We start from the raw sequence: 26,738 nt of genomic DNA, 5'->3' as shown, positions 1-26,738 counted from the left end.
GAATGGTCTTTTGATAAAAGTGAAGGGAGACCTGGGGCTGGGAATGAGCGTGAGTTGTTTTCCCACCTGAGGTCCCTGCGGGGCCGTGGGAGACTTGGGCGAGCCTGGTTGTCGTCCCGGGAGCGCCTGCTCTGTGGCTGCAGGGTTTATGGGCTTCCTTTGAAGATCCAGCCCTCGCTGGCCAGTCCCCCTGGGAGCACTACACTGACACTGTGGAGGCCAGTTAGTCGTCCTCACGGCTGGGCTGTGCAGAATTCACAGAGATACAGAAATTCCTCTTTCTGAAGTCATACAAGGTCGAGGGTGAATTTATTTTCATAATTGGATTATATTTATCTGATTGACTTTGATAAAATCCCTTTTCTTGCTTTTTTAAATCAAAGGCAAATAAAAAGCAAATATTGTCTTTTGCAACATGAAACATGATCAGTCCTCAAAATAAATTCCAGTAGGACACACAATGACAACTCAACAAATTATTGAAACTTTCAATTATTAATAATATATGTTCCCACAATTCAGAATACTTACCTGATTTAATCAGAACTGATACTGGCCAAAAATTGTTTTCAAGTCAATCTTAAGTTATTTTACATGAAGCGTTTTTTTCTAATGTTAAAAGTAATGCAAGCTTATTGTAGAAAATTTGCAAGATAGAGTTTAAAGAGGAAAATTTAAATGATGTATGATTTCAGTATATAGAGATATTATAGCTACTGTGAAATTTTTCAGTAAATTTCCTTCTAGTTCTTTTCTCTCACATATATATTTTACTTATAGTTTTATGAATTCTTTCCCTAATGTTTAAAAATTTAATATTGGGTTTTCCCTTGTCCTTAAAATATTTGTCAAAAGCTGTTTTTAATGATTGCTCAACATTCAATTGCATGGTTGCGCTAGTTAATGAATTGATTATAATCTTTTTTTAATATTTTGAAAAATTGACAAGGGAAAGCACTATCTCAGTAATCTTTTAATTTACATTCATTTTATTCATAGGAGACATTAAAGAAACTTTTGGATTTTTCATCAATAGCGTTTCTTCTTCCATAAAATGCCCTGTCATTTATCTACTTCCGTTTGTGGTGTTTGTTTTTTTTTCCCCTTTAGTAATCTCTAAAATGTAGTTGTATATGTTACAGATAGTAAAGCTTTTCGAATTATTGCAGTAACTACTTCCAGGTTTACCTATCATCTGTCTTTTATTTTTTAACTGGCCTGTAGGAAAGTCAGAAGGTGAGGGAGGGCGAGACAGAGCGGGAGACAACATAGGCGCCAGAGCCAGGTGCCCGTTTTCCACCCCCGAGGGCACCACTTCCCTGACCTAACCCTCGTCCTTGTCACCTGCAAAAGACGGGCAGTAACAGTTCCTGCCACCCATGGTTGCCCCGGGGGGGATTAAGTGAGATAATGCAAATAAAATACTTGCGCCCCACAAATCTCTTGTTGAGGTTATGAACTTTATATTTACGTTTCCTATTTGAAATGAGATTTTCCCAATATCCTTGTCTCTTACTGTTAGTTGCACACCTCTCTATAGTTTGTGCGTTACCTAACTGAACTCACAGTAGCTCTCCTAGTTCTTCTGCTGACTCTTGGATTTCATGCCCTTCCTCTGATGGTTTTTTTTCTTTGCTTCACACTCAAGCCCTTGGGGCCTAGAATTCTCTGGATAGTGTGACAGTTGTGTTCATTGTCTTTTGTATAGAAGGAACTATTTGACGTAGCTATTTTTGTTAAATTTTGCACCTTTGGAAACATGAATTCATTTGGTGGGTGCTTCAGTGTTCATCAAGCAAACCAACGTCCTTGACTCAACCTTTCTTTGTGTTAGGAATGTTCCAGTGCCACTCTTCTAGTTATTTTAAAGTATACCCTAACTTATTGTTGATTATAGTCACTCTGTTGTGCTTTCAAATATTTTTCGTTCTATCTAACTAACTGGGCACATTTTTGCACCCGTGAACCATAACCACTTCAGCCCCCATTCCCCGCTACCCTGCCCAGCCTCTGGTCACCATCATTCTACTCTCTGTCTCCATGAGATCAATCGTTTTAATATTTAGCTCCCACATATGCATGATAACATGTGAAATTTGTCTTTCTGTGCTTGGCTTATTTCACTTAACATAATGTGCTCCAGTTCCATCCATGTTGTTGCAAATGGCAGAATTTTATTCTTTTTGTGGCTATATAATACTCCATCATGCATATGTACCACAACTTCTTTATCCATTCATCCATTGATGGACACTGAGGTTGATTCCACATCTTAGCTATTGTGAATAGTGCTGCAGTAAACATGGCAGTGCAAATCTTTTCAATATACTGACTTCCCTCCTGTGGATACACACCCAGCAGTGGGATTGCTGGGTCATATGGTAGTTCTATTTTTAGTTTTCCAAGGAACCTCCATACTGTTCTCCATAGTAGTTGCACTGATTTACATTCCCACCAATGGTTGTAAGAGGGTTCCCCTTTCTCCACATCCTCAATAGCATCTATTATTGCTTGTCTTTTTGATAAAAGCCATTTTAACTGGGATGAGAGTGATATCTTGTAAGTTTTGATTTGCATTTCTCTGATGACTAACGATGTCAAGCATTTTTTCATATACTATTTTGCCCTTCATTTGTCTTCTTTTGAGAAATGTCTGTTCAGATCCATTGCCCATTTTTTAATTGGATTATTTGATTTTTTTTCCTGTTGAGATGTTAGAGCTCCTTTTATATTCTAGTTATTAATCCCTTGTCAGATGGATGGTTTGCAAATATTTCCTCCAAATTCTGTGGGTTGTCTCCTCACTTTGTTGATTGTTTTCTTTGCTGTGCAGAAGCTTTTTGGCTTGATGTTCTGAGTGCTTTACACGTTAACTGACTTAACCCTTGTATTAGTTTGCAATTGCTGCTGTAACAAATTAGCACAAGCCAAACTTGGTGCCTTAAAGCAATAGAAATGTTTATCTTACAGTCTGGAAGTCAGAAGACTGAGATCCAGGTGTTAGAAGGGTTGTACTTGCTCTGGAAGCTCCTTCCTGCCTCTACAGTGCTTGTGGCTGCCGTATCCCTTGCCTTGTGGCCATATCCGTCTCTGCCTGTGTGGTCACATGGCCTTCTCCTCTTCTGTCTGTGTCTAATCTCGCTCTGTCTCTCTCTTGTAGGACACTTAGTACTGCATTTGGGGCACAGCTGGATGATCCAGGATAAGCTCCCCATCTCATGGTTCTTAATTTAATCACATCTACAATGACTCTTTTTCCATATGGGATACCACTTACAGCAGTTAGGACCCAAAATCTTTGGGGACTGCTATTCAGCCTACTACAAGCCTCAAGAACCCTATGAGATAAATGCTCTTATCCCTTTCATTCATTAATAGCATTCGTATGAAGAACAAAAATCACAGAAGTTTGCATTAGTCTAGACCCGAGCTATGCAATGGGACTTTCAGCAGTGATTGGAATGTCCTTGCCTTGCTCTGTCCAGTATGGTAGCCACTAGCCACATGTGGCTGTTGAGTACTTGGGAGGTGGCTGGATGAAGAAGAGGATCTGAATATTTAATTATATTTAACTTTAATTCATTTAGATTTCAGCTTAGATAGCCCCATGTTTGCTAGTTCTATTATGTTGAATAACACAGTCATGGGGACACTTGTTATCAGAAAACATCTTGCTATAATTTGCATTTCTCTTGGCTTGGGGCCTGTCATGGACTGCCATCTAAGTTTCAGCATTTATCAATAAGCTTCCTTTTAAAGTATCATAAAGGGGTCTCAGCAGTAACCTCATCCAGCCACTCAGGGTGATAAATGAGAACCCTGAAGCCCAGATGGGCTGCGTGGCCCCCAGCCGCAGACACAGCGGTCTCTCCTCTCCTCCCTCGCAGGCATCAGAGCCACCTGGGTGGTGTCGTCTCTGGAAACTGGGACCGATTCTAGACCTTAGGGTCTTTCCGGATGCAATTCTAAATTGTCTTGTTGTGGAGCATTGGCGTTTCTCTGCCACCTACAACTTGTTACTTATTTTGTTGAAAATATGCCTGATTCCAGCTCAATTTTTAATGCAGAGCGAGGTAACACCCCCACCCCCGGTAGAATTCTAGCTCTAGGATTGGCCCAGGAGCACTTCTAGTCAGATTTTAGCACACTCCTTTGAATTCACGTAAGCTTAAGCACTCTGGAAGTGATGTGAATCAGGTGGCCTCATTTCATTCCCTAGGCCAACATGTAATCAGTCAGCAGCGGAGGTGCAGTGGGAAACGCTCAGGGCTTGAGGTCATCTGGGCGCCCAGCAGGGTGAGCCTGGATGCAGGTGTAGACCGGCCACTGCTTCCACTCTGATGGTGCGATGGTGTGTCTTGTGTATCTGTAATAAACACACACATTGCAAATGCCATGCACATGCACAGATAAGCACGCACACACACACACACACACACACACACACACACACACACACAGAGGAGCAGGGGCCCTAGAGCCAGGCTGCCAAGGTTCAAATCCCAGGTCTACCACTTACAGGCTGTGTTATCTTGAGCCAGTGACTTAATTTCTCTGTGCCTTCATTTCTTCATCTCAAAATGAGAGCAGGGGAATATTAATAGTGCCTACCTCACAGGCAGGATGATAGAGATTCGTAAATATAAAACCCTAGGGACAATGTGCATCACTTGGTACACCCTTGAGAATGATCTCACACCTACAGGAAGACCATCAGATTCCCAGATGCACACTTGCAGTCTGGAATGTTTGCATTTCCATCCTTCCCTGCGGTTTTATTCCTGAGTCTGGGACCTTCGTATTCACAGCCATATGTGACTTTTGTGGCTCCCTTGGTCACGATGCTGAGTGCCAGTCCACAGAAGGAGGCTGGCTGCTGGTGGAGGCGGGGACCAGAAGGGCCGCAGGCACTGGGGGGGCGTCAGCTCAGGGGTAATAACAGGGCAGGCAGCGTGGAATGCGCTTCCAGTCCCCAGGGCAGGCCAGCAGCCCGTCTCCAGATCACCAGCAAATGCACATTCTTCCTGGAGGAGGTCTTGGAAGGCTTCATTAAATATTTTTTTTCAGTTTAAAAATTAAGATACAGTTTAAATGAAGCAAAACTCACCCCTTTCAGTGCATGGTTCTGTGAGTTAAGCTTTGTCATTTTGGGGCTTGTGGGAACACCTACAGATTCCTCATCTCTCCACCCCCTGCAGATGCCTTTGGAATTCTAGAACTACCCGGCACATGGACAGACTGGCACTACTGTTGTCCAGGAGAGCTTCAGGCAGTGGACAGAGATTTTTCTCAGACTGATGTTGTTTGGAGCGAGGCGAAACTGCGGTTTCCATTGGCCTGGAAAAATCCGATGTCTTGTCCTCACTTCCCTCCCTCTGCTCCAGCCCGACACTCTCCCTGCCCGCGTCTCCAAGGCCCCAGGCCTACGCCAGTTTCCGTCACTTGTCTTGCCTTCAGAAGCTGTCCTTTCTTTCCAGGGATGCTGTCTATCTCTTTACCTCTCCTACTGGGTCCCAGGAGCTGCCCATGCATGCCCTCGTGGGAACCCAGGGCTGGGACGTGTCGAGTGGCTTTCCCAGGGTTCGTGCTCCTGAGCAGCAGAGCTGGAACTCACACTCAGGGCTCTTGGCTCTCACAGCTCCAGGCTTGTCTCCTCCTCCTGAGCATCTAGGAGCAGGAACCTTGTCTTGAATGTCCTTGATTCCGTGGTGCAGAGGAGCGCTAAGTAGTAGGTGTCATCTTGTTGGAAAAAACGGTGGTTGCCCAAGGTCACATGGCTCACTAGGTAGCACCTGGGAACCCAGGGCTTGCCTACTGCTCATTCCTTCTCTTTCTCCTACTTCTTAGTGTATTTATGCACAGCATAGCGATGGTTCTGGTTAAAAGGAAGGAGAGACACGGAGAGAAAAAGAGAGGGGAGGGGAAAAGGGAGGAAAACAATCGTGGGGTGGGGGTGGGAGAAAGTCGGCCGTGGCTTGCCCCAGTTATTTCACGGATGACGAAACGATGCAGAGAAGTCAGGTAACTCAGCTGCAAACCTGCCTAGTTACTGTCACATTGGGAACTAAGCCCAGGTGAGCACAGATGTTCTGAAACACGAGCATTGTGTAAAACTGGAATTGTTTCTCAAGGGAAAGTGCAGGATTGTTCTCCCTGGGGACTCTTAAGGACATCAAAAAGAAGCCACCCAAATGTTCACAATAGATCACCTCTGAGTAGTAGGGTCCTGGCTGTATGCATTCTTTTCCTCTGCATTCCAAACTTTCTGCATGGAGCATGAATTACTCTCAGAATGAAAACGGAGGTTTTAGAAAGATGAGGGCAGAGTGAAGGTCACAGACAGGGAGGTGAGTTAGGGGCTCATTATTTTGAATTCCTTGTGTTAATTATGTTTGTAGTAAATTCTCAGCAGCTGTGGTCTGTAGAAGAGATGCACACACGTGTGTAGGTTACTCATATGAAAAGGCAAATAACTTTTTTATACCGTTTGCTTTGAACCTAAAATATATTAGGTTGAATGGGAGACATAAGAAGAGGCGGGATGAGAACTTAAGGCCTCAGCATTATTCACTGAGGCTGTAGGGACAGGTGCACCGCTCGCGTGAAATCGCGGGTTTTGATGTCAGTCGTTGCAGTAAATCAAATTAAGGACACCCGGCAGCTATAGGCTCGTGTGGTTTGTCCAGGCGCCAGGTCATGATGAAAGGCAGACTCGAGGCCCCTGGGCAAATGCACCGAATGGATTCCCTTTCCGTGGGCTGGCGGGCTGTTCCGGGTCGTACCCGCAGGCCACAGCACACTGTGATTCATGCCTCTCTGTCCATCCCCCTGGACTGCAAGTGTGAACAAGCGCCCACGTGAGGCTGGTGTGGCATGACCTTGAGTAGCCATGGGTGAGAGTCGCTGCTACCCTCTGCGTGCCTTCTAGAGCAGGGATTCACTCTAAAGAGCGGCAGAGCCCCAGTAAGAAGCATCCAGGGAATATAAAAGACCTCAAACCTACTGCGTCTCTGCTGCAGTCACCATACCTGGGGAAGCAGGATGACTTTGGAGCCACGCCTTTCTCGGTACTTAACACACTGCAGGAGAGGCAGAGCTGTTCTTTGCGTATAGAGGCTTTTGGTTTGTTTTAGCAAGCTTTGATTTCTGATGAATGTCAACATCGATGTGTTGCTTTGAGCAGAAATGATTATGCCTTTGTGTTTCATAGATATGATAAGTATTCACTTACTGCTTGATCCTACAAGGTTGGAGGATCTTTGAAGTTAACCTTTAAACTCTAAAGCTGCTCTTTTCTTCAATTCACCCTGGTGTTGCTTGTAAAAGATTACTTATTTTCAAAAGTATGCATGAGGAGTGAATTTAAAATGAGAGCGGTTAGACATTTTGCTAACTTACACTTTTTCTCCTATGTTTATTTTCCTAAATGTTCTGGATTCTTGAGTTAGAAACGGGAACGACCTGCTTCTTTCAGTGCGGAAGGGCTGCTGGGTGCACAGTGGCCAGGGTTTTAGGGTTTTGAATGATGGGCCGGTGAACAGAAAGGGTTGACAGTGTCTTTGAATGGGAAAATCTTTCCATCCCTTCCTAAAGTGGTCTGTTCTTGCCTGGGTATTAATTTTTCTATGCAAAGAAATATTTAAGATAGAAAGGTGAAAATTAAGCATTTATATCGTTTTTCTCAACAGAAGAGTAACCAGAACCAAAGTAGCCAATTATGTAATCAGTAACATATTGTTGCTTTTAATAAAGTTAAAAGGTGAGATTGGGCAGGGAGTTTCCTGTAGCATTCAAGCCTGAGTGCGATTCAAGATAATACTTCCAAACCAAGAGGCAAGCTTCAGTCCTGGGTGATAACTGCCAATAACATCCCAGTAATAAGTAGAAACATCAATGAATAAATCAGATTTTGTAATGTGCCACTGAGAAATTGCCTTGCTTTGCATACAACTTTTTCTTCCTCTCCTTTGAGGAATGGGGAGCCCCTCAGTTTCCCAAGGAGGGCCCTGGTAATTGAGTCCATGTGCAGTCAATTGCCTTTATTGAGTGTAAGTGAATTTATAGGCAGCAACTGACACCTTCGGAGGCTTCTGTGCAGTGGCACCAGCTGCTTTCTTTAGAACGCAGGAAAAATTTATGAGCCTGCTGACATTAATGGAGGTGGCTGGATAACTTGGGGGGGGATCGGCCGGAAACCCCTCCATCCATATATTTTTCATACTTGATGAAACACAGATAAATCTCTGTCCTGTGAGTCTGAAATGGTGAGACCCGTCGAAGCTCAGTGTCAGACCTCAGGGGGGAAATTTATCATTTTAGTAGTTCTGCTTTCTAAATCACTGTGAACTCTAGGGCTGGTCATTTTCACGTTTGTGCAAGAATTTTTGACGATATGCATAAATTCTTAATAGGCCCTAACTTTACCAAATGCTCATCGCCTCACGTTTGCTGACTGAAAGATACGAGGCAGAGGTGTTTTGCTTCCCCAGCTTCCTCAGATAGAAGAACAGAAAGGCAGATAGCTCACTGAACGTATCTTTATTAAGTAACATTAATCATTGAATAAATTCTGTAAGAAGTTAACATTGCCCCCCCCAGCATTTGTCACATGTAAATGGCAGAGTTTCTAGAGCTGAAAGCAACTATAGAGATTGTCTAACAGGCACACAACACTTATATTTTAATAACTGGATGGATAAACCTAGTTCAGCTGCACCATTTGCAGAGAGGAAAACTAGCCAGGCTCTCACAGCGATGCAGTGATCGGCTCAAATCACAGCTAATTAGTGGCAGCTGCCGGGGTTTCTTCGTTTCCAGTAAAATACAATTTTCCTTATACATCTAGCCTCCCAACTGCTTCTTTATCGGGTGTGAAGCCCTATTTTAAGCTTTCTGGTCGGAAACTCCTTGGCCACTGGGCTCAGGCCTGTGTGGAGGGTCAGGCAGCCGAGTCTGTAGGTTCTGCGTCACTCCCTCTGGTTCAGGGCTTGACTCTGCTTGGGCAAGTCCTGCTAAGCCTCCATTTCCTCATCCCAAAAATGCCAATGGCAAGAGTAATAACTCTCCCAGGATTGCTGGAGGGTTTCGATGAGACAGTGATACCAAGTCCTGAGCATGTAAATGCTTAACAAATGAATATGCTATCGTTCATTCATTCTAACAAGTCTACTAAAGCTAGCTATCCAAAAATGAAATTGTATTTCAAATGACGCTAGGTTGTCTGGTTTAAGCACCGTTCCATGTATAGGAGGGAACCAGCAGCCAGTGTGGAGAACGTGACCCTGCGGGGGGCTCAGGACACGGAAAGGCGCCAGACCTGAAGTGCTCTCTGGTCTGACAAACCCACTGTCATTGAGGCTGACTTTGGTTCCATCGAGTAAGTGGTAGTGCAATGACGTGACAAGAAAGATCCTGGGACACAAAATACATGGCAGAAACGACGCGGATCCACTGCCGGCCCCTCCTCTTCCTGCCCTCCCCTCCTGCCAGAGGCCCTGGGGCCAGGCCTGGTCCTCCTGGTCCCTTCCTTTCTCTCTGCCCATGATAGTCTCATCCTGGCGCATGGCTTTAAATTCCACGTGTGTTTTGCTGACTCCCAAATGTGAATCTCCACGCAGAGCACAGCGCTCACCTAAACTACAGACGTGCAGATCCAGCTGCCCACTCAACATCTCCCTGAGATGCGTGCCGGTCATCTCAGGGCGGACATCCCAAACCCACTTGGGAGCTTATCCCTAAGCTTCCTCCACCCACAGTGCTCCCACCCAGCGGTGCTAAACCCATCCCTCCTGTCTCTCAGGCCAAAACCCTTGGTCCTGACTCCTCTCCTTCTCCCAGCCAGACATCTGTTGGCTCCACCTTCAAAAGATGTGCCAATCCATCCACTTCTTGCCCCTCCCCCTTCCCTGCCGCTGGGGCTGAGCCGTGCCACCCCCAGATCGGACTGCGGCAGCCTGCCACCCATCTCCCTGTCCCCGCCCTCGCTCCCTGGAGTCTGTTGTCGGCAGGGCAGGGTATTAGCTGTCTGGTGCTCATACCACCGCACACTTAGTTGCTTTACACAACACACGTGTTATTTCACAGCGTCCGCAGGTCAGGAGTCCGGGCACTGTGTAGCCAGGTCCTCCCCTTAGGGTGTCAGAGGCCCCACGCAGGTGTCAGCTGGGGCTGAGGTCTCGTCTGCGTCCAAGCTCTGGTGGTTGGTGGCAGCCTTCGGCTCCCTGCGCGCTGTCAAACCCAGGGCCTCTGGGTTCCTCGCTGGCTGTTGGCTGGAGCTCACCCCCAGATCCCCCCAGGTGGGCTTCTCAATGTGGCAGCTTGAGCGAGTCTGGAAACAAGGTGGAAGCTACAGCGTCGTGCATCGTAATCCCAGCAGGGACATCCTGCATTCTGGCTGTATTCTGCAGTGTAAAAGCAAGTCGCGGGTCCTGCCCACACTCCAGGGGAAGAAAAGCACAGTGGTGTGAGGCACGGCCGAGAGGCAGGGGCCACAGGGCCGTCTGAGAGTCCATCTGCCAGGCAGAGCCGGCATCGGCCCTAGGAGCCTAGAGCAGGTCTCAGCGCTGCACTGCTGAAGACCCCGGAAGGCGCGTCCGAGCTCACTGTCCTCTGGCCGCTGAGCGAGCCCAGCGCTCCCATTATGCGGCGGCGTTCCCGTGTTCCCGTCAGCCCTGGGACCGGGCCGCGCCCTTCGGAGGAGGAGCAGTGCCTCCACGCTGGGCCTTCTCCGCAGGCATTCCAGCAGTTGGGAGACGCGGTTCCCTGCTTCCAGAACTGTCCCCCAAGTACGTGTTCTGTTGTTCATTCTAGCAGTAATCTGGGAGAAGGGACGTTAGAGGCTTGTGCTCATCGTACTGAATTCCTATTCTTCAGGATTCAAAAAAATGTATGTCATGATTTTTTTCATTTTTGGGGGGGGTGGTCTTTCATTTCCAACTTGTTTGTGCTTTGATTTTTCTTTTGGACTCAACTATTACTTCGGAAGCCATTTTTTCTTTCTTTTTTTTTTGAGACAGAGTCTCACTTTGTTGCCCAGGCTAGGGTGAGTGCCGTGGCGTCAGCCTAGCTCACAGCAACCTCACACTCCTGGGCTCAAGCGATCCTGCTGCCTCAGCCTCCCCAGTAGCTGGAACTACTGGCATGTGCCACCATGCCCGGCTAGTTTTTTCTGTATATATTAGTTGGCCAATTAATTTCTTTCTATTTGTAGTAGAGACGGAGTCTCGCTCTTGCTCAGGCTGGTTTCGAACTCCTGACCTCAAGCAATCCGCCCGCCTCGGCCTCCCAGAGTGCTAGAATTACAGGCATGAGCCACCGCGCCCAGCCTCGGAAGGCATTTTTAGATTTCCAAGTGGTTTAAAATTAGACAAGTGTTTATTCCCAGAAACATAAAATAGTTATATAGTAGGAAATTAAAATTATATACATTAATAAAAGCAAAACAGTCATTTTGGTTCAGGCAGAAAAGACATTTGATAAAATTAAATACCCATGTCTTGTTTTAAAAATTTTAAAATAGAAAGAAAAGAGTTAATTTTTAGCATAATAAATATAAGCTCAATAAAGACATGTCTTCTGTTCACTGTTTTTTCCCGTAGAATGGTGTCTAGCACATAGTAGGCACTCAATGAAATGTTATGAATGAATGGATGGAATATAGAGAGCTGTACTCTCAAGTGGCCTTCCCAGGAAAGGAAACGACAATGTGGATGCCCTTTGCCCCTAAAAGTAACTAGTGGCACAATATAAATTATTGTTAATATAATGACATGAAAAGGAAATAAGAAATGAATATCTTAAAGCAATAATGTATTCCTTTTACAGTCAGTGATGAACTAAATATGAAATAAAAGTGTAAAATCTATATGAAAATTTAAGTCTGAGTGTTAAAAGGAAGAAATGAGAAAAGACTTGAATAAAAGGAGAAATATACCATGTTTCTGGTTAAATGGGAAGATGATAAATCTGCTCTAGGTAATTTATAGAGATAATGCAATTTCAATTAAAATCCCAACAGGATTATTTATTGAACTTGAAAACATAATTATTAAAGTCATTAAGATTAAAATAAGAAAATAAGAGCAATAAGGAAGGACAAATGGCTCTGTATTTTCAAGTTTATTACAGAGAAAAATAAGGTAAATGCATTATAGTAATATAAAAGCAGAAACATAGATCAAAGTGGATAGCCCAGGAGCTGACAAAAATAGATAGAAATGAGTAATGTATGATAAATGAAGTTTTAAAAAAGTAATAAGAATGGAAATAATAGTGTAATAACTAGATTGCTTTAATTGTTAAAGCCAACAAGTCGTAGAAAGCAGAGTAAAGAATTTAACTCCCCTAATGAGAGGTCACAATTTTCTGACTGTAGAAACAAGAAATTTTAAAAGAAAATTGTACTAATTCCACAGTAAAAATTAAAAGGTCTATATAATAATCAAACTCTAAGGCATAAAAGGAAACCTACCAAACATGAAATTTATTTTTATTATAAATTATTTTACTTTATTGTTTTATTTAATTACAAACATAATTCCTATTTGCCATAGCAAGAAAAATAATAGTGAAATGTGTTAAAAAATTGACAGCCTTCCTCCTGTCCCATGTCTCCAAGCTAGCCCACGTGGGCAACTTTCTTGCCTGTCTTCAAGCACCTGCAGACGTAAATACATTCGCAGGGGGTTCTCCTCCAGTCCCTTTTTCCTTTAAACAAAAGCATAATGATAACTCATATCCCAACACAGCCTGCTCTTTCCTCTTAACGTCGTATCACTGCTTCAGGAGGTGACCGGGCGTTTGCCAGGGAACTTCCATCCTCCCACCAAACAATGGGTTGGGGCGGGCAGCGTAGCTAACATGTAATGCATCTTAATTCTTCCCATTTAAAATAATGAGAAATGGGCTCCTGGAGAGGGCTTCTGGTGCAGAGCGTCTGACTTTCAAGAACAGGTTGCTGCTGTTAGCAGAGATGCCCGCGAGGTGTGCACTAAAGGGAGCTGAACTGAGCAGAGTGGCAGCGCACGGCAGGTCTAGACAGGCACAGGCCGGCACCGCTGCCTCTGAGGGTGCAGAGGGAGTTTCTCTGCACGAGGGAGTCCCAGCCCCTGCTTCTAGATTGTGAAACTTGGGAGGAAAACTGCAGGGACAATAAGGAAATGGCAGCAACGCTGCCTGACTCACTCAGCTGCCAGGCAAACACCCTTGTACAAAATGAGATCTCCCCGCAGAGACGAGAGAGTGGGCAGGTCTGGCTGCCCCCAGCTCCGCGCCAGAGCGGTGCCCTGGCAGGTGCGCTCTTCTGGGGCCGAGGGAGGCTGGGGACGAGTGCCGTAGCTGTGGACCAAGACAGGGATGGAAAGCCGGGTGGTGCAGCCCAGGACTTGGGTGGAGGTAGAAGGGGCAGGACTAGGGGAGAACAGGTTGGGATCTAACGAGGAAGGGTGCAGTGCCTGGGGATACGGAAACGTTGCTTTGCACGTCTGAACCCCCACGTGGAGGCTCACTGAGAGCCGTCCACCCGGGAATAACTCGCACACCAGGATGAGAGCCGTCCACCCGGGAATAACTCGCACACCCATCCCTTAGAAGACCAACTCTCCCGCAGGGGTGGGACTGAGAGGTGGCTCCCGGGCGTCTTTCTTTTGCAATACTCTAGGGGCAATCTGGGGCTTAGTGATAGGGAGCGCCATATGTTTTTGAAAAATATTAAGCAATCTCTAAAGTTTGTGCCTGATCAGTGTTCATATTTAAATTTTTAAATACTTTTTAGGAAGTGAACTAAATGAATAATTTAAAGTCCGTCCTTTCAAAATTAGTACTTGATTTAATACAAATTAATTATTGTCCCAAAAAGCTGAATCCTTGCTTTTAAAAATTGTAATCCCCATGCACGTAGGTGACCAGATGCTGACTAACAGCTCAGACATACCTGGCTAATCCAGTCTTAGCAAGTCAGCATCCATTTCTCAAACTCTGTGTTCTGGTGACTTTTGCCTTTCTTGTTGCTCCTTTTCTGTTTTGTTCTGTGGGTTTGGGTGAAGTGAGAGAGTCCTCCCACGGACAGCCCAGGTTATTTTTCATGCAACCATGTGATGAGTTCCATTTTCTGCATCGCTTGTTCCATTTGGTGGTTCAGATGCCCAGTGGAAGAGCCGCTTTGACCCTGCCTGTTGCAGCAATTTGAGGACAAATGCAAGTTGGGGAAGGGGTGGGCAAGGAGGGCTGGGGGCAGGGTGGGATTCAGGAATGACATTCTAGCTCCAGTTGCACATTAACTTTATAAATCAAGCAAAATGATGAAAAGTTTAAAGATAATGAAGTGGCTTTGGAATTGAGATGCAAAGTATAACTGAGGGAAAGCTGTAGTTTAAATAATTACTATGCACAAAGGTAGCATATTTAACACTTAGTAATGTTGCGGAGGATTGTGGGTCAAAGTTTGTTTTAAGTGGGAAAGATCCTGCATCTATTAACGTACTTTCCTAACTGCAAAGAGAAACCAAGATAATCTTCCAAAAACAACGTAACGTTCCCCTTCCATCCCATCCCAAAGATACACACCTCAGCAAGACCTTTGGTGGTGAGATAAGAGTGAGCTGCATGAGAGCAATGTCTTTCAGTCTCTGGCTCCCATCACTGCATCTGGAATCTAGTTGGTACTAAACAGGTGTTTGTTGATTGACTATCTGAATGAAAGGATGGATGGATGAGTGAACGAGTGAGCCCACCAGAGCAACTCCTATGATCGTAGCTCCACCGACAGAACAACCCGCCTCTTTTGTGACCTCCCGCCATCCTCGATGCTGGTGCCTTTGTCCACCGACCCCCACACGCACCCACACACGCTATTGTGCTCAGCTCCTTTCACAGCAGTGCTGAGGAGCTGGCCACATTCCTGTGATAAGCTCATGGGGACGGCCCAAGACACCTGAGATGTCTCATCTGGACGATGGCTTAACTGTCCTTGATGTCTGAGGAGCGATCATGTGGAAGATGATCTGTTTGTCCCCAGGAGATGAAGCAAGGACCCAGGCAGTGAGGTGACAGTCAGTCCAGTGTCGGAAAGTACACTTTCGACACTGGGGGGCGGCTGGCCGGGGGGAAGCATTTAAGCAGCGGCCGAGCAAGTAGTTCCCACAGTGTGTCCAGGACCCTGGGGGTCTCCAAGACCCTTTCAGGGCATCTAAAAGTCAAACTGTTTCAAATGAATGCTAAGATGTCACTTGCCTTTTGTGCATTGCTGACATTTGCGCTGACAGTGCCACGGCAGACAGGCCACCACTGCCGGGGCCGTGGCAGGGATCAAGGCAGGGGCCCCAGGACAAAGTCATCACGGGCTTCACTGCCTTGTATGCACCTGCAAAAGAAGAAGTTCCATTTGGCAATGTTTTCGAGGATGCAGAAAAAAATAACTAATTTTATTTAGACTAGTCCCTTGAAATGCACAGCTTTTTGATATTCTATGTGACAGAGTCAGACGCGCCCATAAACGTGAAATGCACCAGCACTGGGAAGAGCCACATAATTCAGTGAGCCGTCATTTTCCAGTGGCCAGGACGTGAGGGTGCAGCCATGCCTGGGTAGAGAAAGGTCTGTTCAGAGCACAAGAGATTCCCTTGGACTTTAATGTGTCAGAAAGGAAAGTCCGTTTGTTGACATGGTTTCAGATTCCACATCGTAACCAGCCTTCGGGAAACTGCCACTTGTCTAGTTGGGGTATAGAATCAAAGCAGAGTATTCGCAGTTGCCTAAAAAACTATTAAAATATTTCTCCCTTTTCCATTCACATCTGCGTGATGCCATAATTTCTTCCTCTACTTCATACAAAACAACACGGTGCCAAGACTGAATACAGGTGTGAGCGTTGGCTCACTCTCATTAAGCCATACATCGAAGAGGCTTGAAAATGTACAAAACAGTAACATTCTTCTCACTAATTTTTTTTTTGTTTTGGAAAATATATTTACTATCAATAAAAATGTTTTTGTGTTAACGTATAATGGGTTTACTATTTTTTAATGAGCTAAAATGCATATTTTAGAAATTTCTAAGTTTTAGTATTTACTACAGTAAATATCAATAACTATAACTCATATAACAAATGTTCTTTGGGATCCCCAAAAATTAAGAGTGTGAGAGATTCCTAAGGCCAAAAGTTTGAGACGCACTTTTGCAGGGTCATTTTAAACATGGTGGTCTCTTGCAAACCTTAGATTCTATACCTCTCTGAATTAATGGAACTAACTTGGCAGGCAGTCTTTTCTTTCTGTGTGGTAGAATAAATATAATATTCATGTCAAAGTCAATTTCTCTTAGAAATACTAAGTACATATCCTTTCTGAAATTCTCAACATTGAATTTCAAAGTGTGCTTTTTAAAATACAGGAATTATATGGTTACAGAAAAATAGTACTCTTTGGAACCCATAAAATATAGGCCTCAGCTTAACTTAAACCTAAAGCATGGGTGTGTATTTCATTCACTATTATGAACTTTGTAATTTGTACAACCCCATCCGTCTGTTTAGTTTCAAAATCTTGTGTTTATCCTAAATTTTAAACAGGAAGAAATGATTTGTGCTTCTGTCTTTATTCTTAACTCAAGCACAGAGCATCTCAGTATTTATAAAAATAAAAGGAGAAAGAAAAATACAATCTATTTTAAAGGGAAATGTTTGTCTCTAGAGGAAGGAAACCTGCCACTGAATGTCTCCAGTTCCTTTTGCTCCTTAGAGATATCATGTAGGCCCTCCATCTGCAGGGAACCCCACCCTTAATAACCATCATTCAATTAAATGGACATAAGCAGATCAATTAATGCAGTATATAACAGACAGGACTTCATTCATTTCTATTTTAATTTTCTTTTTTTTTCCTCTGCAGAAATTTAACTGGTACATTTCCTGACTTCCCTGATGTAGAAGAAGGTGGCTCAGCTCTTATTTTTTCTAATAAGACCCCACAACAGGTACAAATATATTTGAGAAATGAAATGTAAATATATCATAATCACATTACTGTAAATTTTATTTTATTTATTTATTTACTTATTTGAGACAGAGTCTCGCTTTGTTGCCCAGGCTAGAGTGAGTGCCGTGGCATCAGCCTAGCTCACAGCAACCTCAATCTCCTGGGCTCAGGCAATCCTCCTGCCTCAGCCTCCCGAGTAGCTGGGACTACAGGCATGCGCCACCATGCCCAGCTAATTTTTTCTATATATATTAGTTGGCCAATTAATTTCTTTTCTATTTATAATAGAGACAGGGTCTTGCTCTTGCTCAGGCTGGTTTTGAACTCCTGACCTCGAGCAGTCCGCCTGCCTCAGCCTCCCACAGTGCTAGGATTACAGGCGTGAGCCACCGCGCCGGCCTACTTTAAATTTTAAAGCTAATGGGTTTGTAGTATTGTTAGGCCTTGGTTATTTCCCTACAAATATGTATATGAAAATACTCTTGGGTGTTCATCAATGTAGATACTTTCAACTTGATTTCAGAATAAATTCATCCTCTTTCCTGTCTTACCTTTGACAGATATGTGATAATGTGTGGTCATTTTCTTAGTAAATTCTGAGCAGCTTGATTGCAGGCACCCTTTGTGTTCTACTCCCTGCTTCCCTCTCCCTCTCTGTCCTCCTTAGCTCATGGGGCTATTCCTTGGGTGCCTTTTGCATGTCACATTCTTCCTTAGCACTAGGCGTCCTTCCACTTAGTTCCTGCGCACCTGCTAAGCCCCAGCTCTCTGCCGTATCAGTGTTCTAAGAGAGAAACACCTTTCCCCATCTCTGTAGACGCGCCAGTGGCATTGGATGAGATTGAAATCTGATGCAATTCTTTTAATGTCTTAATAAATTAAAAATAAGAAAGTTCTTCTTAGCTCACTATATTTATCACAGAAACCAAGGGAAGCTTTTCATCAAACTCAATGATGAGGCGTTAGAGACATTGCCATTAATAGTGGCAATCAGGAAAAGACTAGTTGTTACCAGAATTATTAGTTAATATTTCCCTGGACATTGTAAAAAATGCAATAAGATAGAGGAAGAAAAGTTATAAATATTTTTAAAGTGATAAATTCATAATTGTTTTAAGATTGTATGATTACCTTTCTAGAAAACTCAATAAACTTAACACGAAATTATATTGACAAATTATACAGAATTATACAAAATTATATTGACAAAACTTTGCTGAGGAAAATGAAGAAAGACTTGAACAAATGGACTGAAGGATTGTTTCCCTGGCTAGAAAGATTCAATAAAGTACAAATACACATTGTCTTTCCATTATTCTATGTAGTTAATACAATTCCAGTCAAAATCAAAACAATTTTATTGACATAGTTATTTTCAAGTTTATCTGGAAGAATGAATGCATGGAAATATAAAAAAAAATTTTTTCTTAAAGGGCTATAATGATGAGGAACTTGCCATATTGACATAAAAGAAACTATAAAGATAAAATAATTAAAACGCCATAATATCAGAGAAAGAATAGACAGATAACAACAACAAAAATAACAACATTTATTGGACAGATATTCTGTGCCAGATACTAAGCAAAGCACTTTATGTAAATCAACTCATTTAATTCTCCCAACCTATGAAGATCAAATCATTTGGCCAAGTTCACAGTTAATAAGTTATAGAGCTGAGATTCAAGCCCAGGTAGTCTGACTTTAAAATAGTGTGCTCTAAAACTGAGGCAGATATAAATTGAAATTTAGTAATATACCAATGACATTTCAAATAACTGGGGAAGGATGGACTATGTGATAAATAATATTGGGACAACTGACTCACCATTCAGCAAAATTAAGTAGATCCTCCCTTATTATTCAAAATAAATTTCACATAAATTAAATATTTACATGTAAAAACATTAAACCACAAATTATCAAAAGAAATTGTTTAAATATTTAATAATCAGAGGGTGGGTGATCATTTTTTAAGCATGTCACCATAAGCAGACATCATGAAGAGAATAGGCTGATATATATAACTACATTAAACTCAAATGGCAAAAAAAAATCATAAACGAAGCTAATGTTATATAATGAACCAAGGAAAATATTTTCAACATATGTGATCACAGGTATCTTTCCTATATAAAGAGTTCTTAGAAAATAATAAGAAAAATCAGAACACCCCAATAGAAAAGAAAGCAAAGAATACGACCAGGAATTTAATAAAAGAATATTTTTTTAAATCACTAGCAAAGAAATTTAAATATAAAGTAATATTGCTGTATCTCTTTTCACCTATCAGACTGGTAAAATGTTTAAATTGTGGTAACTGGAATTGGTGTGCCTATGGAGAGAAGTCACTCTCATACATAAATTAGCATGGTGTTTTTTAAGGGACATGGACCAAAAAGTTTTAATGTGTATTCCCTTTGACTCATAAATGCTATTAAAGGTACGTACACTAAAGAAATAATAACAAGTTAAGTTGTCATAGATCAGAGGTCGACACACTTGTTTCATAAAGGACCAAACGGTAAATATTTTAGACCCCTGCACGTACATTCTCTGCCACAACTAGTCAGCCCTGCCCTCACGGTGTGAGAGCAGCCACGGGCAGCACACACGCGCGTGGCGTGGCCGCGTTCCGGTAAAACCTCACTCACAGGTGGGCAGCCGGCCAGGCCCGGCTCATGTGCCGTAGTTTGCAGACCCCCGCCATGGCTGATTGAAAAGCTGTTCATGTCTGCCATTGTTCACAGCACTGACAAAGAAGAAAACAGCTAATGCTTTTTAGCAGGGAATTAGGTAAGTGAAGGACTAGGCGGCAGGAAACAGCAAGCCGTAGCTCAGCATTTCAGGACCTCCGCGCTGCAGACCCACAGCCAGCCTCCCTGTGCCCCTGCCCCCTGCGTGAGCCTTCAGGATCACGCACACAGGGCCCCCTTCCCCCCACTCGTGCATCAGAAGCCGACTGGGCTCCCAAAGCCCGGCCTCTGCCCTCCAGAGGACTCCTGCGTTCTCCGTCAGCTCCGTGAGCTGCGTGAGCACCGGTGACCTTGTTATTTGGCAGTTCATCAAGCCCTGCCTTGAGTGGTTGTCACTTTAATTTGCTGTTATTTCAGTTTTTTACATGTGTAGGTGTCCCTCCAGCTAAATCGCCGGGCACAAGTCGTGTCTTGAAAGTCCATGGAAAGCAGCCAAACACGTTTTGTGTCAGTTTAGAAAGGTGGCAATTACAGGATTCAGAATGCTGGTGGAATGTCTAAGCTGTCCACCAGAAACATTAAAAAGTAGAGTCATCATAGTCAAACCAAAAACAAAGGAAAATTGGGGATGCCAGGTTAATATGTTAAAGTAAAACAAAGGGAACCACAAAGCAGCTTAACTCTAAAAGGCAGATGATTGAGGAGTCAGAATAGCACAGTGAGTAGAGATCACAGTTGCACCACCCACTGGATCCACAGCCTTAGATGAGCTACTTTGCCCTCTCTAATTCTCTTTCCTCATCTGTAAATGGAGAGCCTAGCAATACCTACCTCCCTGGGCCGCTGTAATAATTAGATACGATGATACATGTGGCATCCTTAGAGCAGAGCTTGGCATGTTGAAATCTTCCAGAAAATCTTAGCAATTTTTACTAATGTTAGTATTATTTTAGCAGTAGTAGTATGAAGAGATAGTAGACCAAGCATAATCATTGTAACAATGTACATATATGGTTAAATCTATATTTATAAAATAAAAATAATACAAATACTATTTATGAAATGAGCATAACATTGATGCCAATCCCCAGAAAAGACTGAACATCATACAATCCCACAGATCAGTCTTCTTTATGAAACACAAAAATTTAAGCTAAAATATTAGCACACTGCAACCAGCAGCACATTAAATAAGCAAAACACCACAGTCAAGTAGCAGTCATTCCAGAATGCACGAGCAGTTCGAGTTTAGGATGTCTGTGAACACACTGCATGATGTAAAGAGATCCAAAAGGAAAAAACCCTAAACTCATCACTGTGGGTGCTGCAAGGGCGTTTTACAAACTCATCGTCCACTCTTGATATTTAAAAATAAATCTCCACAAAATTGGAATATATGGATACTTACTGAACATGACAAAATATTTCTTAGTTCAAAACCCAATGTCATGCTTCATTAAATTCACTTGAAACATTTCCACTAATAGCAGGAAAAATACAAGAATGGCCACTAGCACTGGTATTATTTAGCATTGTGAAGTAGGAACTACTGAATGCTATTAGGCAAGAGAAAGAACGCAGAGATACAGAAAGTGGAATGGAAGAGATAAATGATCACTGTTTTCAGATATGTTCTATACTTAGAAAAGCAAAGAGAATAAACTGAAAAAAACCCTTTATATAAAATGAGACATGAGATGGGGGGTTATAAAATTAACGTGCAGAAAACAATAGCAGCTATAGCTACAAACAGCGGCTAGATAGAAAATATCATGAATGAGTTCATTTACAACAGCAACAGCACAAAGGCCAAATGCCCAGGAATAAACCTAATAATTGATGTGTGTTCTATGTGAAGAAAAGCTTAAAGTGCTTCTAAGGGATGCAGAAGAGGAAATGGGAACACACACCTTGTTTCTCGGGGGAGTGCTCAACCCCATGAACACTTCAGCTCTCCCAAACATCATCTACAAATGGAATATGATCCAAATAAAGATACCAACAGCACCGTGTTGGGGTACTGCGGGAGGAGAGACAGGGAAGGGTGATCACACCAAACTTTAAGTAGAAAGCAAGGAACCAAGAATAACCAGTAGAATTCTGAAAGTGAAGCCTAATGAGGAAGAACTATTCCTGCCAGGTATTAAAGTATTCTTGCGAGCCCATTGCTACAGACAAAGGACTAAAAAGACACATCAATGGCAAAGAACAGAACATCAAGTAATATACCCAAATTCATGTGGAAATTTAGTATATAATAAAAGCAGCGTCTCAAATGTATGAGAAAAAAAAGGAAATAAATGGTAGAATAGCCAGGTTGGTCATCTGAAAAAGAAGAAAATTAAATCCCTATCTCTTTATACTTTACTTCGGAATGATTCCAAATGGATCAAAGATCTAAATGTAAAACAAAACAAAAACACAAAAGGACTAGAAGCAGCCAAGAAAGAAATATGTCATAACCCCCAAATGGGAAAGACCTTTCTAACTATCATGCAAAGCCAGGATTCAAAGAAGAAAAAAATTGATAAATTCAACTACACACACACACAAAAAAATTTAAATCTACATGGAAACAATGACCTTGGGTAGGCAAATGACAGATGACATGGAGAATTATTTGTAATAAGTATCACAGACAAGAGATCATTTTTCTAAAACATAAAGAACCCCTACAGCTCTATAAGAATAAGATCAGTAACCTAATACAAAAAAATAGCAAAAGGATATGAGCAGCCACTTTTCAGAAAAGAAAACCCAAGTCGATTTGAAACATAATAAAAGATGTTCAACATGTAAAAAGATGATCAACCTCACACATATAAAAGAAATGCAAATTAAAACTATGCTGACAAAGTTGATCAATTGAACCTCACCAAATTTAAAACTTTTGCATTTCAAAAGACATCATTAAGAAAATGAAAAGACTGGGAGAACACATTTTCAAAACCTGTATCTGCTAAAAGACTTACATCCAGAATATAGGAAGTACTCTTACACTTCAATAATAGGAAAACAGATAATTCAATCAAAGAATGAGCAAAAGACTTGAACAGACAATTCACAAAGGAAGATATATGAATAGCTAATAATAACATAAAAAGATGCTCAACTTCATTAGTCATTAGGGGAATGAAAATTAAAACCACAATGGGATACTATTTCACACCCATTAAGATGGCTATAATCAAAAAGAAGGCAATAACAATTGTTCAGGATGTGGAGAAAAAGAAACCTTCATATATAACTGATGGGAATGCAAAATGGCGCAGCCACTTTGGAAAACAGTTTGTCAGTATCTTAAAAATTAAACATAAGTTTACCAAAGGACTCAGCAATTCCACTCTTAACATATGTCCACATACAAAAAAAATTGTACATGAATATTCTTAGCAGCATTACTCAAAAAAGCCAAAAATGTGAAACAACCTAAATATTCATCAGTGGATAGGCAAAATGTGGTATATTCATGCAATCGAATATTATTTGGCAATTAGAAAAGGAACAAACAACTGGCACAGGCTACAACATGAATATGCCTTAAAAACATTGTACAAAGTGAAAGAAACTGTACACAATAGACTATATAGTATATGATTCCATTTATATGAAATGTCTAGAAAAAGTAAATCTGTAGATACAGAAAGTAGATTAGTGCCTGCCTAAGAAGAAGGGGAGGAGAGAGCAAAGGGAATAATAATTAATGGACATGAATGGGTCTTCTTAGGATGATGGAAATGTTCTCAAACTGACTTACAGTGATGGTGCACAACTTGATAAAAAAAATATTCCACACAAATGGAAGCCAAGAGAAAGCAGGATCAGCTATTCTTATATCATATAAAACAGACTATAAATCAATAATAATGGGAAAAAAAAGACAAAGATGGTCCTTGTGCAATGATAAAGGCATCAATTCCACAAGAAGACATAACAATCCTAAATATATTAGGCCATTAAATATGAAATGTCCAATTTTGAATCAATAGTGTAGTTTATTATATCTCAGACAAGAAGCAGTACAATTAACCTAAACTGTTGACACAGTTTTGCCATCTTAATGGTAGCTTGTTTATGCCAGCGGCAAAGAAAGCTGGAGAGCGAGTGGCAATGAAATCTCAAAAGGTATTTTCCACAGCTTGTTGAGAATTGAGTGATTTTCCTTGTAAGAAATGGCCCAAAGCCTGGAAAAGGTGGTAGTCAGTTGGTGCAAGGTCTGGTGAATATGATGGATGAGAAAGAGTTTCTAAGTCCAGCTTCTGTAGTTTGAGCAGCATTGTTTCTGACATGTGGTTGAGCATTGTCTTGCAAGAGGATTGGCCTGTCTCTGTAGACCAGTCTTGGCTGCTCAAGACTGAATGAGCAGAAAAGAATCCATGAAAAGATTTCATTCAAATGAAAAGAATCCATTTTTCATCACACATCACAGTACAGTATAGAAATATGGCAAGCTTCAAGATGATTTCTCTGCTGGTGCTTATTTAATTCATGTGGAACCCATCTATCCAGCTTCTTTACCTTGCCAATTTGTTTCAAATGGTCCAATATTGTTGGAATAGTGACATCAAACCTCGCTGCTAATTCACACATAGGTTGAGATGGATTCACTTCTGCTATAACTTTCAGCTCATCATTATCCACCTTGGTCTCAGGTTGCCCATGTGGCTCATTTTCAAGATTCAAATCACCTCAGTAGAACTTCTCAAACCATCCATGAACTGTGCATTTATTAGCTACATCCTTCCCAAAAACTTTGTTGATGTTTCAAGGTGTCTGCACTGCATCAGTTCTATCACAGAACTCATACTCGAAAAGAACATGAATTTTTTACTTATCCATGGTTTTACAAAAATTACTGTTAAAAAATTTTAAAGATAATCACAAACCAAAATATGTGTGTGAAAGACTGCAGATGTACCTTCACAATAAAAAAATAAATAAAACAAGAAATGTCAAAGTGAAATGTCAGAGATAGCAACTGTCAAACTTAGTACTTAAGGAAATCAGACATTTCATACTTCATAACCTAATATATGCACCTAACACTAGAGCTCCCAGATTCATAAAACAAATACTACTAGACCTAAGAAATGAAATAAATAGAAATATAATAGTTGTGGGGTATTTCAATACTCCACTGACAGAACTAGACATATCATCAAGGCAGAAAATCAACAAAGAAACACTGAACTTACATGGCACTCTATAGCAAATGGACTTACCACACATTTACAGACTATTTTACCCAACAAAATGCAAAATATATTAATACATTCTTCTGTTCAGTACATGGCAGATTTTCCAATATAGACTGTATGTTAGGCCATAAAACAAGTCTCAGCAAATGTTAAAAAATCAAAATCATACCATGTATCTTTTCAGACCACAGTGGAATAAAACTAGAAATCAATTCCAAGAGGAACTCACAAAACTATACAAATACATGGAAATTAAACAGCCTGCTGCTAAACAATCTTTTTGTCAATTACAAAATCAAGATAGAAATAAAAAATTTTTGAACTGAATGACAATAGCAATACAAGCTACCAAAATCTCTGGGATGCTGCAATAACAGAGGTAAGAGGTGAGTTTATAACACTAAATACTTATATCAAAATGACAGAAAGATCACAAATAAACAATGTGTCACACCTCAAGGAACTAGAAAAATAAGAATGAACTCAACCAAAAGCTAGCAGAAGACAAGAAAGAACAGAGATCAAAGCAGAACTAAGCAAAATTTACACCAGAAAACCAGTATAAAGTGTCAATGAAACAAAAAGTTGGCTCTTTGAAAAGATAAACAATATAGAGAAGCCACTAGCTAGATTAACCAAGAAAAGAAGAGAGAGGATTCAAATAAGCTCAATCAAGAGTGAAAATGGAGACATTACAGTTGATACCACGGAAATACAAAATATCATCTGAGACTACTAGGAACACCTCTTTGCACACAAACTAGAATATCTAGAGGATATTTATAAATTTTTGGAAACACACAACCTCCCAAGCTTGTATTAGGAAGAAATAGAAATTCTGAACAGACCAATAATGAATAGCAAGATTGAGTCAGTGATTAAAAAAAAAAAAAAAAAAAAAAAATCTCCCAACAACAACAAAAAACAGGACCAGACAGATTCACAGCCAAATTCTACCAGACCTACAAAGAAGAACCGATACTCATCCTACGGAAACTATTGCATAACATCAAGGAAAGAATCCTCCCTATCACCTTATGTGAAGGCCTGGTAGGACCATTTGTTCTAGAGTCCTTTTTAAGTCCTGTGTTTCCTCATTGATCTTCTGCCTCAATGATTGGGCTAGTTCTAGCAAGTATAACTCTGATACCAAAGCCCAGAATGGACACAACAAAAAAGAAAACTACAGGCCAATATTCCTCATGAATATAAACACAGAAATCCTCAACAAAATACTAGCAAACCGAATCCAACAGCAGATCAAAAAAAATAATTCACCATGATCATGTAGGTTTCATCCCATGTATACAAGCATGGTCGAACTTATGCAAATCAATAAATGTGATTCACCACATAAACCAAATTAAAAACAGAAATCATGTGATCATCTCAATAGATGCATAAAAAGCATTCAATAAAATCCAGCACCCCTTCATGATAAAAAACCCTTTACCAAGCAGGCATAGAAGGAGCATACCTCAAAACAATAAAAAGCCATATATGACAAACCCACAGCTAACATCATACTGAATGAGGTAAAGTTGAAAGCATTTCCTTTAAGAACTAGAACAAGACAAGAACAGCCACTTTCACCACTTCTGTTCAACATAGTACTGGATGTCCTAGCCAGAGCAACCAGGCAAGAGAAAGAAAGGACATCCAAATCAGAAAAGAGGAGGTCTGACTCCTCCAAAAGACCCCTAGAATAAATAAATAAATTCAGTAAAGTCTTGGGTTACAAAATTACTGTACACAAAATCAGCAGCATTTCTACACAGTAATAATAGCCAAGCTGAGAATCAAATCAATACCATTTACAATAGCTACAGAAAAGAAAAATACCTGAGAATATATTAATACTTAACCAAGGAGAC

At 41.5% G+C, this 26,738-nt stretch overlaps 1 protein-coding gene across 2 annotated transcripts in view; it reads left to right on the top strand.

Moving 5' to 3' along the window:
* DRC11 (dynein regulatory complex subunit 11) overlaps positions 1-26,738 on the top strand; it is a 149,919-nt gene that overhangs the window by 42,022 nt on the left and 81,159 nt on the right. For both annotated transcript variants that reach the window (XM_076006077.1, XM_012754502.3), the window contains one exon: positions 16,884-16,968. In XM_076006077.1, the coding sequence (XP_075862192.1) occupies positions 16,884-16,968 (85 nt within the window). The remainder of the gene's footprint in view (positions 1-16,883; positions 16,969-26,738) is intronic.

The sequence above is a fragment of the Microcebus murinus genome, chromosome 8 (genome assembly GCF_040939455.1).
Source record: "Microcebus murinus isolate Inina chromosome 8, M.murinus_Inina_mat1.0, whole genome shotgun sequence".
NCBI lineage: Eukaryota > Metazoa > Chordata > Mammalia > Primates > Cheirogaleidae > Microcebus > Microcebus murinus.
Note: the sequence above shows the minus strand (reverse complement) of the source record. Positions and strands in the feature narration are given on the sequence as shown.